This window comes from Aulonocara stuartgranti (genome assembly GCF_965226115.1).
Source record: "Aulonocara stuartgranti genome assembly, chromosome: 15".
Lineage (NCBI taxonomy): Eukaryota > Metazoa > Chordata > Actinopteri > Cichliformes > Cichlidae > Aulonocara > Aulonocara stuartgranti.
In genome coordinates, this window is record NC_138951.1 from 20,462,000 (window position 1) to 20,479,880 (window position 17,881).

A 17,881-nucleotide genomic window follows, 5' to 3' on the forward strand; every position below is an offset into this window, starting at 1 on the left:
AAAGGTTCATTTGGTTGGTTGCAGCTTTCCTAGTGGCGTCTTTGTGGTTCCCATTTGCTGTGGGATTCCCAAGTACTTGTAGCTGTCCTCAATTTCTGCAATATCGCCTTCTGGTAGTGCAATCCCCTTAGTTCTGACTACCTTGCCTCTCTTTGTTACCATCCGACCACACTTCCCCAGATCGACTGACATTCCAGTGTTGTTGCTGTAGATCCTCGTGGTGTGGATCAGTGAATCAGTGTCTCATTCACTCCTACATCTCATCCATGTAGAGGAGGTGGATGATGATGGCTCCATTCTGTAGCTGGTATCCGTAGCCAGTCTTGTCAGTGAGGTTCAGGCCTGTGCAGAACAGCAGTGGGGACAAAGCATCTCCTTGGTAGATCCTGCAGTTGATGGTGTCTTGTGCTATAGGCTTAAACTTGGCGTGACGCGGTGTTATTCGCCATATCCCCATTCAGTTCCTATCTATATCTATATCATCGATAGATAGGTCAAAAACAGAATAGAGAAGACATACATTTTGTGTGACTTTATCGGTCTCTCCCATTGATGTGGAAGAACTTTGGTCCATTCTTCTTTCCAAGAAGTTTATAGGTATTGAGGTTTACACGCTTTCATTTATACACAGCTCTTTTAAGGTCCCACCGCTGCAGGTTGAGCTCCCGCACTTTGACCTGGCCATTGAAACACCTTGATTCCTTTACTTTTTTAGCCAATCTGTTATAGATTTTCTGCTGTGCTTGAATTGTCCTGTTGCATGAGTTTGGGCCAAGCTTGAGCTGTCACACAGGTAGCGTATACAGAGTTGTCTCAGTCAATGCTAAGTGTCCAAGTCCTGTGGCTGCAAAACAAGCCCATATCATCACCCCACTTTGGTCTGGTCTATCCAAAGCACTGAAGTCTTACAATTTGTTTAAATACAGCTTTCCAAGCTTAAGCCATGCTGCCAAGTTCTTTTTAGAGAGAAGAGGCTCCAAACAGGCCATACTTGTTCAGTCTTTTTCTAATTGTACTGTAGAGTCTGTGATGTAGCTCTTGGGTTTTTTGCTGTTTCTCTGACATTGGGGTGAATTTAGCACTGATTGAACAATTGTGGCATTTTGTTTACACAGCACCTGAAGCTCCAGTACAGCAAGGAGCAACATTTTCTGCTTTTAGAGATTTTCACACTTGCTGATAATCAATTTATCAAGTGCCTCTGATTAGCCGCTACTGGCTACTACTTGCCATCTTTATTTTTTACAAAAGCAGTAAGAGTGTACTTAAGTTTTTAACAAGTACATAGAGTCCTCTGAAAACATTCTTTTTCTATGCCTGAAAGTTTTATCGATGGAAAGGAAATAAATCTAAAAATGTGTCATGAAGCAGTCTGACTGGCAAGATTTATACTGCAACACAGACTCGGGCCAAATCAGTACCATGAGCAGTAGACTGATCAGCCCAATAGACACATTTTGTTCATTGCAAATTACATGAAAATAATAGTTTATGTCCTATTTCAATCTTTTTGGATGGACAAGCTGCTAGACCTGCCACATTACAATCCCTTTGCACAACCCTGTGAAGACAAAGAGACCAATGATAACACACTGCAGAGCAAATAACTTTTTAATCGCTGCTGTTGTGTTTGCTGTTTGAAAGCTGAATTTGAAATTGATTTTGCTCCTGACAGAGAGTCTTTCCAGCTCAAATAGATCAATAGGCCTGCAGACAAATACAGAACTTAATACAAAATGTTGTTGGGAAGCGTGTACTGCTCTCGCTAATCAAAACAAAGGATGTGGGTGACATACGGAGAAATAAAACAGTAATTATAATAATACATCTCAGCGACCCTCGGGACCCCTACGTCTCTCTGCTCTGCATGGAGCATCAATCAGCAGTCATCAGTGAACACTGTCCTCTGCACTCAATGTTCCCCAATCACCGAATACAGTGCATTATTATTTCTATTTAGTTCAAAAAGTGTGTTTTCTAAGACCACTGGGCCTTCTTCAGTTCTGAATTAGTTGGTTTATTATCTGGTTTATTAGCTCTAAGTGCTAAACCTTTAACCTAAATCTAAGCCTAAATTTAAACTTAATTCTAACTTTTACCCTAACTCAAACAGACTAACACAAGGGTGCTAAAAAGTGAGAGCTGATCAAGATGTTCTACATGTTTTCATTTATCTGTCTTTGTTTTCCTGTGGCAGATGACTTTAGTGACTCAGTCATGTTCTTTGGATGAGTAATTCTCAACAAAACAGCAAATAACAATCTGCCCATTCTCCACAGCCACATTTTAATAGGACTGTTACACACACACATGTTCAGTGAGTGCATCCCTTCAGCTCACCACTTTATAAAAGAGTCGTTTTATGATTGCCTCTGTGTGACACCTCTCAATTATAGCTACAAAACTATCTAGGTTTATGTAGATTTCACTATGCCAGACAGGATATTGCAAAAAGAAAAAAAGAATGGTGACATAGACAAGAGACCGAGGATGCAACACCATCAATCTCTGGGTGATCACTTTGCACAGGTCACGTGGTAGGATAGCTCTAAACAGTCATGGTCAGACCCAGACTGATGGCAGTCACTGACACAGACTAGCGAAGGTTTGTAAATACCTTACAATAACACAGAGAAGAACATAAAAATTTGCAAAATGTGAGCAAACACTTGGCAACAGTGGAAAGGAAAAGCTCCCTTTTAACAGGAAGAAATCTCCATCAGAACCAGGCTCAGGGAGGGGCAGCCATCTGCCTCGACCGGTTGTGGGTGAGGGGAGGAAGACGGAACAAAAGCACGCTGTGGAAGAGAGACAGAGGTTGTAGAAAATAGATACGAGTGGTTTAATTAACTCCATATGCAGCAGGAGTCCAAGACTACATCATTTTTACTCCTTAAAAAAAGACCCGATGGGTTTTGCCATTACCCCCCCAGGCCGACAGTAGTCCTCCATTTCAGCATAATAAGAACTTTTAGTTTTTATATGTAAAATGTTGCATTCCTGAAAAGTTTCATGCTGTTATTCAATGTAAATAGTTTAAACGACTACATGAACTGTGAGCTTACAGACTCCTGTTATCCTCTCAGCCAGTTAGAGATGCTCCTCGGGAGAAGTCTTACTTGACTTTTGAATGCAGTGGAACCTTGTCAGAGTCAAGAGTAGAGTGGCAGTGACTCATCTCCATCATTACTCGCCCTGACTGACAGCAGACAGCCTCTGCATCAAGCAGCTCTACTGACAGCTCTGTGTTTCCTCTTTATAATGTCAAAAACATGCAAGTATAAACACAACATACCCTCTCCTCAAGGTGCCAAGAAAATGTTCTTCAGCACTAATCCGTCCATTTCACAGTCAAGGTCGATTTGGATCAGTTTCACATCACAATTCCAAATCCCGTCTCCGTCTTGGACGCTGTAATTGTATTAATACTTTAAGTAGAATGGAGGTCAGGAAGCAGCGTCCTTATGATGTCTTTCTGGCATTTCCCACAGTACACATTTGTATGAGACTGTGTGTGTGTGTGTGTGTGTGTGTGTGTGTGTGTGTGTGTGTGTGTGTGTGTGTGTGTGTGTGTGTGAATGATAGAAAACAGTGAGTCACACAGCTCTTATGAAATCGACAGTCTTCATTATTTCCCCGTAAACCGAACTGACTGCTGTAACAAACACGCTCCTCTCTGTTATCTTCATCTCCTCCTCCACTTGTTTCTCCTCTGATGCAAACGCACACAGCACTGGTACATATTTGCTCACTATACCCACAAAATTGACCACTTTTTTTGTTGCTCAGAGTACTTCTTCCTCTGTCACAGACTTAGTTAATAAGCTGGGAAACCAAGTGTTAAAAGCTTTATGGAGGGCTTTTATGGTGACGGGGTGTTTGTTTCTGTCGGAGCGCAGGGAGAGAAAACTCAATTATCCCGTGTGGAGGCATTTGAAGGATGATTTGTGATTTGTCAGTGTGTGTGTAGGTGTGTGTGTCTGTGCGGGGGGGGGGGGGGTGGGGGGGGGGGGGTGATGAGAGGTACATTCATATTGTCTGGTGTTATCTCTTCACACTTCACAGGAAGTTATATCCAGGGAGTAATACATTTGTTCCAAATCCTTGCTATATACGCACATACACACACATTCAAATAACCAAAGTTTGCTCCCAGACTCTCTGCAACAAAAAGCTGCAAATAGAAGCAGTGAATGAGGGTGAGGCAATTGACACTATATGGAATTTCCTATCTTTTGTCTTAGTTATTTCTCCAATACTTACTTGCCTTCTTTTGTCTGCACGCTAAGGGAAAGAATGATTTCACCTTCAACAGTGGTGTTTTTTAAAAGGATGTGTAGATATTAATTCAAATAAATATTTAAAAAATTGCAGGCACCCACCACCCACTGAAATATCACTGTCAGATGGATTGATGTTATTCGTTTTACTGACATAAATCCTTCCTGTTGATGCAGTCATGTAAAAAGGTTTTCACACAAGATATGAAGTCCTGTGAAAAGTAACACTAACTGCTTCAATAGGAATTTAGAGGGTTACATGTTAAACAGCCTCATTGGACTAGTCATGTGTCTCTAATCAAATGCACTTGATTGATTGATAATCAGCAAATGTGACCATCTCTGTAAAAGCAGAGGTTGTGACAGTCACAATCTTTCCAGCACTTTCAGCCCAAGTTTGGATCGTGTAGTGCATAGAGAAATAACAAAAAATCCTAAAGCTACATCTCAGACTCAGACTTAAGCTGGTGTGTTAAATACTAAAGTTTATAATAAGCGTATCATTAGAAAAAGTCTGATCAACTATGACTTGTTTTAAAGGGTTGCCGGCAGAAAGCCTTGGACAGTATGGCTTAGGTTTGTATCTGAATAAACCACAAGACATCTGAACCAAAGCTCTTTGGATAGACAAGACCAAGGTGGAGACAAATGCTTCGAACCAGCTGTCAAGGACAGTGATGGAGGAGTGATGATCGGGGCTTGTTTTGCAGCCATGGGTCCTGGGTACCATGTAGTCGCTGAGCCAACCAGCTCCTCTTTATACCAAAGTATTGTAGAGCCAAATGTGAGGCCATCTGTCTAACAGCTAAAGCTTGGTCTACATTGAGTCACACCATAGGACAATAATTCCAAGCACAACAGCAAATCTACTACACTGACTGAGACTAAGTCCAGACCTCAACCTAATTGAAATCCTGTGGTGGGACCTTAGGTCAGCTGTGCATAAACAAGTGACCACAGTGGTTCTATAATTTACTGGCTCATTGGGTATACTTAGTTCACACAGGACTTGTAAGATTACTGTGAAAATGTAAATTGTCGTGCCTGTGAATCAAGATTTTCTTCTAATTTGTGCATTACCTAGTGTTACCATCCATGGACACTTAAATTAGATAGTAAATTTTTTTTTAGACTTATTTGAACTTTAAATTTTACTGGTCACCACAACAGAAAACAGCATGCACCACTCAGTATTACTCCCATATTTTTTATCCAGAGTTGCCTCGGTAGAATGTTTCTGATTCGTGGTACTTGTGTAGCGCTTTTCTACTCTTTCTGAGAGAATAGAAGTACTTCTGGACATCTCCCATCCACACAGCACTTTATTCTGCTGTTAACCTTTTTTTTTTTTCTTATCACACACACATTCCCACTCCAATGAATTCACCAGGGGCAATTTGGAGTTCTGTGTCTTTCCCAAGGACACTTCAAGAGATGGAGTGTATGAGCCAGGGATCACACCACTGACCATCTGACTAATAGATCACCTCCCTTCCTGTACAGCAGCAGCCCAGTCAGCAACAAAAATGTCGCTGGTACCATTTTGTTAATCACAAGGTCATCATGCACTCAAACAGTTCCTGCTTTTGTCAATTTTACTTTAAATGTCATGATTAATTACAGAACACACATAATGCTGTGTTGAAGAAGCATAGAAACTGACTTTTAAGGCAATAAACTCTTCTCATACATCAAGCGCATCAAGTGGGGTCGTTTTCTCTGGCTTCAATTCAATCAGATTTCTTTTTCCAGCCACGAGAGTTGCTTTTTTCTGCCATAATTCTTTATGTAGTGAAATAATTATCTATGAGGAATGCTGAAAGTTAGTGTGCACATGTTCAGACATCACCTGTGCTACTTTTCTCCTGATCTGATCTGACCTTCAAGTCCTGCATTAAAAAAAAAAAAATCACCAAATCCCCTCAATCATCTCTGGAATAACGGCAGAGTGCAGTCATTTCCCACAGTCAAACGTTTTTACTAGTCAGGTGGTGTTCTCTGGTCAAAAAAGCTTTGAATAAGGTGAGCATTATTGTATTACAGCAGCTTCAGGGTTCAAACATGTTACCTGTCTTAAAACCCTTGTGTTGGCTGCAGGTTAGTTTAGGCATTAAGATTCTACTCAACAGTCTAAGATCTTGAATGCACATTAGACAGGCTTTTAAGCCACATCTCTTTCAGATGCCTCACTTTCTCCACCTGGGGACTCTCAGTGGTCTTCGGGGTCAGGATTCAGAATTGCACTAAAAGCAGCTGAATCAGTTTGCCACAAAACCTGAGGGTCAATGTTCTCAGTTCATGTCTTTGTATGTTTACCCGAAGCTCTTGTTCTTCGGTATCACCACTTTTACTTGTTAAATGGATTCAGCCACCAGAAAAGTAACAAATATTGACTGCTTGGTAATGGAAAGAAGATTGAAGAAGCAGGCCTTCACACACAAACAGCACAGAGAGACAAGACAGGGGAGGATGAGGTGAATGTAACAACAGTTCGGTCAGTTTGTAATTAAAGGATTCACTGCAGTTAAGAGAAACTAATGCTCTCCTTTTAATTAAAGGAATAAAAGGTATGCTTTTAACTGACTCGGGGCACAAAAGCAACAATGATCAATACTGATGAATAAGATAGATTAGTGGCTTTTAAAACTCTTACAGGATTCGCTGCACATATGAACTCAGTGAAGGACATTAAGAATATCTATGATAATTAAAGGCTCTCCCAGATCTTAAAAAACTGCAGTGGTGCTACTTCAAAGTCAAACTGTAGAGCTTGTGTTTTGTGATGTGTTCAAGAGAAACAGAATACTTAGGCAAGGATTAGATGGATTAAATCAAGTCCTTAAGATTTGCTCAAGTCTCAAGTAAGGGCCAGTGGACCAACACCTAATCTTAAAAAGGAAGACAGGGAAAGAATGAGGCCCTAAATGGATTATTTGGAAGTATAAAATTGAGTGTAGTGTTGTGTCTCATGTTGGACACGATAGTAAAGTAGGCTGCCATGATTTATCTGCAAGCCCCTTTGTTACCCTCCTCCGGCCTAGCTTCTCTTTTATATTTGAGTGAAAGAGGTCTTTGCTGCTTTTCCTTCTTGGGCCGGGCACTGAGCATATATAGGGTACATTTTTCAATCAAAATGCTTATTTGCACCACTTTATGTTGCCATAAAGTGGTGCACACTTTTTGGCAGCATAAAGTGTGCACCACTTTATGTTGCCATAAAGTGATGCACACTTTTTGGCAGCATAAAGTGTGCACCACTTTTGTGTTGGAAGATTTCAGCTTACAACATCTTGAAGGTCACTTTGCATGTCTATTCTTTTATCTGTGCCAAGATTATACCAACCGCTTACTTCACTCATGGCGTCAGGTTAGCTACATAAAGGTCGACGAAACACAACCAGACAACAAAATAATAATCCTTGCAGTATGGTAAAATTGAAGAAAAAAAAAGAGTCAAATTTACACCATAGAGTATTTTCAGAAAAGTTTATCCATGACCTTGATCCTTGAGGTTGAGGTAGCTGAGATTCAAACATGTCATCGATTTTTACTAGATGCACCAATGGTATCAATTTGAAAAAGTTATGTTGCATCGTTCTCAATTTATCACATGTGAAAATCATGACTGAGGGGTTAAAAGTGCTGGAAACGGCAGTTCCTTCAGTCGCCACTTGAGGCAGGCTCAGAAAGTGAATGAGCACTCATAGACTCACATGTTAAAATGCCCCAATTTACAGCAGAAGCAAACATGTTTTCAAGTTAGTACAAAAATGGTTTTGGCTTCGGTGGATAGTTTGACATCAGCTGTTTAGCGAGTCAATTTGTTTTATAGTTCATTGGTCTGGATTAGGGATGGGTATCGTTTAGGTTTTATCCGATACCAGTACCAAACCGGTACTTTTTAAACGGTGCTCGAACCGGTGCTTAAAGAATGGAGAACACACACTTTGTCCAAAAACCTCTCGTGTTCAGCTGTTTTTTTGTGAAAAGATAACAATGTTAGCCTTTTCTGCAGCTATAGGGGATTTATGGCATCACTCTTGGCTGGAAGCAGTGCTTAAACAATGGAAAAAACGAATTTTGTCCAAAAACCTCTCACGTTTAGCCGTTTTCCACTTTTTCTTTGGTCATTTTAGCCTTTTTGGCCAGGGTGAAGGGAGCATCTGCCATCAAACAAGACAGCCGCATGTAACTATGACGGTGTTTGCTAGTTCACCTTACATGCATTAATTTAATAACGTGGTTAGCCTACTCAACGTAAATTACACACGAACAACATTAAGCGACTCACCCAGAGAAGAACGGCTGCTGCTGCCATCATCATCCTCATCATTCCTGCTACACTGGCAGGGCTAGGGGCCAGGACTCTACTATTCGGATTCTTGGGGGATGTTGCTAACTCCGGGTCGATAACAGCCACCACACCCACAGTAGATGTGCTCGGTGTGAGGTCTTGCAGCAAGCTATCAAATACGGTGCATTTCTCGGCTTTAAAAAAAAAAACCCGCTATGTGTCGCCAGGTGTTTCATCAGATTCGAGGTGTTACCTCCTTTGCACAGTATCACCTTAAAGCACTTGTTGCAGGCTGCTGAGTTTGCATCTTTTGCTGTGAAGTACAGCCAGACTTTGACCGCTTCACCTTGGGCATTTTTAATCTGTAGCTCTGCTCTAAAAGAACGTACGTACCTGGGCCCGCCTACTATCCTCGGAAAATGATTGGCTAGAATCTAAAGTGTATCTCAGCTCAGGAAAAACAAAGCACCGAAATGTGCGCTGCTTTTCGGTCTGGTTACTACCGTTTATGTCAGAACCGGTGCCATTATGGCACCGGATACCGGTACCCATCCCTAGTCTGGATACAGACTTTTATGTCCCTTGTTTGTGTGGTTGGTTTCTGTTTGGTAGATTTGGTAGAAAAAAGAAACTGTGGTGGCAACCAAAACATCAAATTTTAGGCATCAACATGTGAACTCCATACGCAGTGGATTAAATCACACTGGATTCATTCATCATTGATACTCTGACTGTGTTTGAGATTAATCAGAATAATGTTGCCTTTTATTAAGTTGCTGAGGATTGTTACGTTATCTTTTTAGGACTTAATGTGATTCTAAAGTGCAAATAGGAAAATTATGTAAAATATAAAACAGCTTTTCATCGTGAGAAAACAGAGAGCCCTGTTATAGCAGATAAATGACTGAATCCACTATAAATAGCAGTTATTTCTTTTCTTTTTTCTTTCTGATGTCATTAATGCACTGTGCTGCTTTTGGTGCTTTTGAAGGGTTACCATAAAAACAGCATGGGAGCCCCGTCGAACACTGAATAACCAGGGCTGCTGTCCGCCAACTCAGAGCGAGCCTCATTTCAATATTCAAGCATCTCTTCAATCCATGTATCATTTCCCAAAGGCATTACACACTGCTGAATCAAAATGCAGATGTTTCTGTCAGCCTCATTTGAATATCATTTTAGATCATTCTCGCTGATGGATTGTGGTTTAAAATTTACAAAATGGCACCTGAACATTTCACTGACAAAGAAAAACGAGCTAAACTCAGTGTGAACCGTGGTGTGCTTTAATGCTTTGTGCAACAATGCAAATGAGATCTGAACGTCATCCAATATTTCACGACTGCTGATAGAAAAAGTATCAACGTTTTCCTTATTTATTGTCATGCTGGGTTAGTTATCTTGATACCATTTTAGACAAAGATGATTAGGTGGTTTGTCCAGAGTTGGAAAGAACATTTAACACTTTATATCGAGGTTCTTGATAAATTAAAAAGTCACTTGTATTGTTCTCATCTTTATTTTACATTTTTTGCCCTCATTGGTTTGACCATTTTCTTGGGGCTTGACATCAAGACTGAAATTCTATTCTGAACATAGAGTGTTACCAAATGCATCTGGCAACCAAAAATCTAATCAGACAGTTAAGCATTTAAAAGTTTTATTAAGTTCAAGAGTTGGGTTTTAGAGAGACGCACTGGAGTTTCTCAGATTAGATGATGGACTGTTGAGCGATTTTGACCAAGATTAGAAATCAGTGCATCAGAGGGACAGCTCAGGTTGGATGTTTTGGAGACAAAGTTAGAGGTGACTCTAAGATAGTTTGGACATGTACAGAGGAGGGATAGTGGATATACTGGACAAAGGATGTTGAAGATGAAGCTGCCAGGCAGGAGGAAAAGAGGAAGACCTCAGAGGAGGTTTGTGGATGTCATGAAGGAGAACATGCAGAGGGTTGGTGTGACAGAGCAGGATGCTAGGAATAGGGTGAGATGGAGGCAGACAGTCCACTATGGTGATCCCTGCAGTTAAAGCCAAAAGAAGTAGTTTAGGTGGAGGCTACTTTCTGTAAATTAGAGGTATCATCATCATAAACACCTTTGTAAGCTTAGAAAAGCCTTGACAATGACTACTGTTAATCTCTAAAGAAGTCATATTGTACCAACTTATACCTGCATGTTGAAAAACAGCGCTTAAGTAGTACCCTGTGTGTGTAATCTCAGTGATAACTTTAGAGGACTGCTTTCTGGAAACAGAAATGAGGCTCCTGATAGATTGCAGAAACACTTTAATGGCCGTTTGACACAGAGACGTCAAATCCTGACAGCAACAGCAGCGCTGACTATTTCTCAAAGAAGTAAAAGCATGTTTCCTATAAACTGCTGCTAGAAAGGCACAAAGTGTGGATACTCACACATCAAAAACAGCCTTTTCCTGCCAGAGTAAACACTCAGCTGCCAGCAGCGTAACATTAGTAGGTCTTCACTGATGTTACGGTGTGTGTGTGTGTGTGTGTGTGTGTGTGTGTGTGTGTGTGTGTGTGTGTGTGTGTTTGTTTTGTGGCAACCCTCCAGTAAACAGTGCTAATGCATGATGCTAATGCTGTGTATGCTTGTCAGTTGTTTTTGCTAATAGTCAAATATGTTTTTCTGTTTAAACTGTTTAAGTTCTTGTTTGGAAACTAAAGTGGAAATCAAAGAGCTGAACGAAACAAAATGAACATATTTATTGTTTTATTAATTAAATAGTCGAGACTCTTGCTTTCAGATGCTGAATGTGACAAAAAGTTTCCAGAAAAGCTGAAAATTGGAAGTGTACACAAAGACTGCCTCTGGTGCCTTTAGCCTAAATACTAATTAATGTCTTTGTGCCTGTTCCTTCTTCATAGCACGACAACAGCAAAATTATCAAAAGAATCTGATGGCACATCACTCAGTTTTTCTCTCTGTGTCAATATAAACAGGTTTTTTGAAGGGTTACCATAAATTAATTAATTCCAGCAGGACATGATGTGAGCTCCAATCCTGGGAAATTGCCTGATACTCTTCTTAACATCCATTTGTCAGATCTTTCAGGATATATCTGCAAGCTTCTTAGAAACCCACCTCTATCCCATCTCCAGATTTCCATGTTTGCATGCAGAAGGATGAAGAGCAGGGATGCGCCAATCCATTTTTATGCCTAATATCCCGACGGACACCTTAGCTTTGTGTATCTGCCATTAAAATAGTGATGTAATACCTAAGCAGTGTGACACAAACAGAAAACAAAGACTGTCTGCCTTCAAAGTGAAAGTTGGGTGTTTTGAAACATGCTGGTTGCACCAATAAAGCACGCCGTTCAGTGACGGTGAACACTTTAGTTCTGGTGTGCCGCACTTTTCCAAGTTCAGTAGCTAGTTGGCAAGTGTTTGCAGACAGGATGTTTTTTTTCATGCAAACTAATGGCAACCAGAACGATCTTCCAGCATCCAAAGCAGATGGAAATATGCAGCAATATGAATATGAAGCACTTCTGGACAGGAACGGCAAACCTTCTAGGAAAAGTGTTTATGAGACTTGAAATATGACGGAGAAAACTGTCTGCGCGTTCTTTAATATCACATCTCCAGAGCAGAGTGACTTATAATTTTTTCTGACATTTCAAATGTAAGAAATGTAAGAAAATAGCGTGTGCACTATGATGCATTCAGACATAGAAGGTGACCCCGATTTGTGCAGTCTGCAGCATAAATGGTGTGTTTCTTGATGCTTCAGTGGTCAGTTTCTCCTTTAGCTCATAGAGGATTTTAAATAAAATTGTTTTCTTTTACTTTCTTTCTTGCTCACTGTTCCATTTCATTGTTTTTATCCCTCTTGCCTCTTACTTTTCCCTCCCACTCCATCATTTCCTCCTATACTGTTCATTTTCTTGCATTTTTCCTGTCGCTGGTCTCCCTCTGGTCCTCCCACTCCTCCATTTCCCTCTTTCTAATTGTTTTCCTGACCTCTTTTTGTTTCTCTTTCACCCTCCTCTGTTTCCTTTTTTTACCCACCTGTCTCATCTCTCCATCAGGACCTGGAGGAGCGTCTCCGCCACCATCACCATGCAGAGCTGCAGTCTCTCAGAGAGGCTCACCGCCAGAGCATCGAGACGCTCAAACAGCAGTCAGAACAGGAGCTTCAAACGCTCCGCTTTGAACTGGAGGATGAGGGCAAAGCCATGTTAGGTAAAGTGTGTGTGTGTGTGTTTGGTTGCTCTGTCTTTGTGTGTGGGTGCATACATAAAAACAGATTAACCCACCCATGAATTTTAAGTATATTTTGCCTTGATTGGAGAGCTTTTATTCAGTCTGCAGTGATTTTTCAGTTTGAGCTGAAACTATAGAAAGAACAGAAGAATGTTTAAGTAGAACCGACAAGTTTAAACACAAATATGAATATATTTGTGTTTAAACTTGTAGGTTGAATATGAGACTATTGGCAGGACTTCAATTCAGCCATGAGATCCTCCCCCCTGTCTCGCTCTGTTTTCACACTGCCACATTAAGTGCTATTCCAGACTATATACAGCCTTAAGTGGAAGTCATTTATGAAACCCTCAAACACACCCTGCGGCAGCTGATTTGTGTCTACATAAAGGAGACTTCACACACCTATGAATATGGATTCCTGGTGGTTATTTCAGAAAAATCCAAATGGAAAAAATGCAGCAGGGGCTAAACAGATTCATGTATTTCAGAAGAAAGTCTTGAGTGAAAGAAGATACTGGCAGTGAAGGACTTAAAGGGAAAATTAGGGCTGCCACATTTATTGTGGCTAATATTTTATCCTCTAATATGTAACACAATTATTTTTCAAAAAATATATTTTAAACTGGATTTCTCTGAAATGTAAATGCATTGTGAGCTTTAGTTTGGCAAAAGGACCCAACACGTGTACAATGTCACAGGGTCGGTGTCTCTAGTGAGATTACCAACTCCCGGTGCAACTCTCTCCTCCGGTCCCAGCGACCTCCTGATCACCGGAGAGCCTAATAAGCCAATCAGCCCCAGCTGCCCTCCCAGCCTCCCGGGCATTGGCCCCTGAACCCACTGCACCACGCCTCCTCTGCAGCCGCAGACCACACAGTGTTGTTTTGGCATCCCCCAATTTTTGTAACCTGACCCCAGTCTGCAGGCAAAAGTGTGCGACAGGGTCCATCTGTACTAGTGCATCTACAATAATATGAAGGTCCAGGAAAAAGTTAGTTGTTTCAGGATTTATACTTTCATGTATTCTCCATTTATTAAATATTTATACATTTTGATTTGGTTTTGGCTTAAAGCTCATGAAAAAAACTCACAAATCCATCACAAGTTTTATCGTAACATTTTCTCATTTTTATCAAAAAAGGATTCAAAATACAAAACTGTCCAATTTCTGAAAAGTGAGCTGGCTGACGAATGGAGCACAGACAGCACTGTGAGCAAGTCCAACTGGAAAAAGAAATCAGCATCTCTGTAAAGGACGTGAGCAGATGAAGCATAAAATCATGCAGTATTTATACTGTTTAAATTTTTAAACAATTTTTAATAATCAAAATTAAAACAAAGAAAGTATTAATTTATTCATTTTAAATGTATAAATCTATATAGAATATATAAAAGTTTACCCGTTTAAATTAAAAAGTGAAAAAAAATGAAGATTTTCACAGTATTTTAGTTTTGTGAGATATACATGTACAGGCCTCTCTGTGATACATCAGCACAGCTCAGGGTTTCCCAGCTGGTGCAGACGGAGAACAGTTGGAAAAGATGAGGTCACATTATCACACATTTGAGCCAGTTTTGTTTGTGAGGACACAAATCTGTAACTTTCCAGCTCCCTGGCAACGTTCTGTTAATGTCAGAACGTGTTGGACTTTAGCAGCTGGTAACCTGGTCCGTTCACCATTAGTGAGTCTTGGTCATGTTTACTGCCTGCTCCACGCTCTGCTCAGACGGCTCATTCCCCCGAACCTCATGGAGTTTTTCCAACTAGTGGAAAAACATCGGAAGTGAAAAAGGACGGCTGTGGGAGATATCTGTTTCAATAAAACACTCAGAATTGGGTCCGAGGGAAAGTCATGCAGTAGAATGATGGGTGATCATTTTTGCCTGCTCGCTCACAGTTTGTGTTTTGTCCTGTTTGTCGGTTGTCGTCTCTTTTCAATTAACCATCCCCATCGATTGTGGCAGTTAACCACCCCTCCTCAAGCCCGGGTCTGATCTCATTCTGTCAAAAGACAGTCTTTCCTCCCCACTGCAGAACAACATTAAAGCGCATTTAGATAGCTGGTCTTGCACCGCGGTGCTATAGAAATGGCATTTCCGTGAATAATAGCTGTAATTTCAGAACGCAAGACATATGGATGTTTTCTACATGACTGTAGACAGACATTCTTTCATCACAGACTACATTATTACATTTCTCTGTCTTACGTTAATGTTGCTATTTGACAGGAGAAACATCTGGTCTTTATTATTTTCTCATTATAATGCAGTGTAGGGACAACAGAGTAAAATGAAACATCAACAAGGATCTAAAGTCTAACAAAATCATATAAGCACATAAGTGAAGTAAATTCTCAACCTCACCAAATATTTGGTGCCGACAAACCAGTACTGTGCTGTGATAAATGGTCTTCCATTACCCTCTATGTCATGGTCCTGACACTGGCAGGCTCCAGCGATAATATTATTTTATTACCTGTTCCTCCTTATATCTCTTACCTTTTTTTCTATCGTATCCCCATACGTGTGTATTCGCATGTTCTGTTTCTTTCTGTTTGCCCGTCTTCTGACTGGTTTTGAACTGCAGAGAGAAATCATGTGCAGTTCGTGACTTTGTTCTTCTTTTGTCTTTCAAAGCTAATAGCAGTGTGTTCCCTCACCATGCTTCTCTAAGCCATTAGACTGTTTGCAATAAAAGGTGTTCATTGAAGTGAGGATTAAAGGCCACTCGGGTAAAGGCAGCAGAGACATTCTCTTTATGGGCAAAGTTAGGGGGAAAAAAGTAATGTAGTAAGAATGCCTTTGGATGTAATGAGCTCTTTTTGCAAATAGACAAAAGGCTGAAAGGAGCTTTCTGAGTAAGTCTGAATCTGAAATATGCAGACTAGCTTTGCTTCATCATGTGCGTGATGCTCTGTGCAAATAAAATGTGACCTCCTGACATTCGTGTATTCAATCATATTTTTCCATCAGCCTCTCTGCGATCGGAGCTGAACCACATCCACGCGTCAGCCATCGAACACCTGAGACAAACCCACCAGCACGAGTCAGCCGCCGCCAAGGCCGAGCTGGAGAAGACGATCGAGAATAACCGGACACAGGTACTGTGAGACTTACTGAAGACGGGCTGGCTTATCACAACAGCATTTCCAACCACATTCATTTCCACCGCCACCACAGCACCACGAGCAACAAAGCTATGTGATGAATGGGCATCCAGTGAAGGATGAATCCTCAAAACACTTTACCATATTCTCTCTCTTCCATGGCCACAGTGAAGATTAGACGCACACAGTATTACATTCTCCTGTCATACACACCCGGCTTGACTTATGTGCACCGGTGAGCCATTTAATTTGGATCAAAGCCACAGGCTGCTGATATTTTTATGGATTTTTCTTTATTTCACCAAGTTTTTAAATTAGCCTGAGGTTACATCGAGGTGATTAGTCATATAACTGATTACTTGAGCAACAAAAAAATAATTGAGGACAAGCTGGATCAATGTTAAAAGTGCTTAAAAAATAAGGAGCATTTCAAGAGGAAATGTTGACTATGCACCAGCTCCAGCTTTACCTATCCGGTTGTTCAGTGATGACGCGACGAATCCTACTTCCGGGTCTAAAGTAGTCTGCGTTTAATATGGCTTTTGTGTTGTTAACATGTTTAATGTTTTGTATTTTCTTCTATTTAATCTCAAAAAGCTCCTAAAACAGTCAGTGATCACTGTTGACCTCCCTCGGCTTTTATTACCACTAATCATTTATTTAAGCTCAGTTTTTAAAACCTTAGGATGTAACTACAGCCCAGCACATGAAGCAGTATATGAATGACTAACCTCGTATTGTGGATGGATTATCTCAGTTGTTCTCCTGGCTGAAGTTTGGTCCTTTTACAGCATCCTGCCATGCGATTACATTTGTTCCTGACCACCGACAACACTCACGTTAACTTTTATCGAGTGGGAAAAAAAGTTAGCTTGTTTATATTATGCTAACATAGCTGTGTCGCAAGCACGTAGCACATCATTATATACCAGCTAGCCAAACTTCAGTAACCCTACAAACGTCACTGCTATTTAGTTTTCTGTCTTCATTTATGCTGGAAGTGATAACAGAGCTGTACGTTTTAATTTGTTTCCAAAACCCCGCAGTCAGGACATGCTATATTGTATTTGGATAGAAGCTAGCGAGCTAACTTCCTGCTAACTTCTAACTCCGTTAAATGTCATAAATTCAGTTTTCATGGATGCCTGGATGTTAAACTCAATTGTTACACCCGGTAGAGCAGAACGCTGATCATTTTATTAAAGATGAAAGACTTTAGACAGTTTTTCAACTCTCAGTAATGCCATAGTGATTGTTTGATATATGGACCTGCAGCGGAGTTTAGACCCAGACACGGCTAGTGACGTCAGACTGAACAATCGGATTGACTCAAAAATGAGCAATTTATAGGTGTCGCCTTGATTTGTGGAAGCTTTTTACTTTTATTTTTTTGTATATACTAAATTTTTACAGCCCAAGAAAGTGTTCATGTCCAAAGCAAATAGATACTCTTAGCGCTGAAGAATTCAGCCTCGGTTAAGCTCACTACATTGGTCTGTTTGCAAACAGTGACGTCGCCTCAGCTCCGTACCACTTATACCAGCACTGAGGGAGGAAATAGTCCCCACATTACGATAAGTGTCTCCACTCAGACACAGTGTGCACATCAGCGCTGGTATAAGAGGAGAAAAAAGTAGCAAGTCTTTTTCTTTTCAGACTTTTGCAACATCGCCCTCTGTATATGATGTCGCTTTTTTCATCTGGCACAGTTTGCATGGTGAGGATAAATGGGCCATAAAGAAGTGCCAAAAGTTGCACTTCCTCAAATGAGCACTTGACACACGGGTCTTTATAGTCTCCTTTATGGAAACTTTATTGCAGTAAAACATGTTTTATAGGCTGGTTTTTGTCTCGATTGTTAATTTCCCACTTCATAGAGGTATCGAGTCTGTTAGCTAGACCTAACTAACTAGCAGACATCTGTATGTCTGTGTGAAGCATGTTATCGTTAACTCTGTAATCCACCATC

The 17,881-nt window shown here is 40.7% G+C and overlaps 1 protein-coding gene across 6 annotated transcripts in view; it reads left to right on the forward strand.

Moving 5' to 3' along the window:
* fam184ab (family with sequence similarity 184 member Ab) overlaps positions 1-17,881 on the forward strand; it is a 216,016-nt gene that overhangs the window by 160,534 nt on the left and 37,601 nt on the right. For all 6 annotated transcript variants that reach the window (XM_082504918.1, XM_082504923.1, XM_082504919.1 and 3 more), the window contains exons 15-16: positions 12,628-12,781; positions 15,779-15,906. In XM_082504918.1, coding sequence (XP_082361044.1) covers positions 12,628-12,781; positions 15,779-15,906 — 282 coding nt within the window. The remainder of the gene's footprint in view (positions 1-12,627; positions 12,782-15,778; positions 15,907-17,881) is intronic.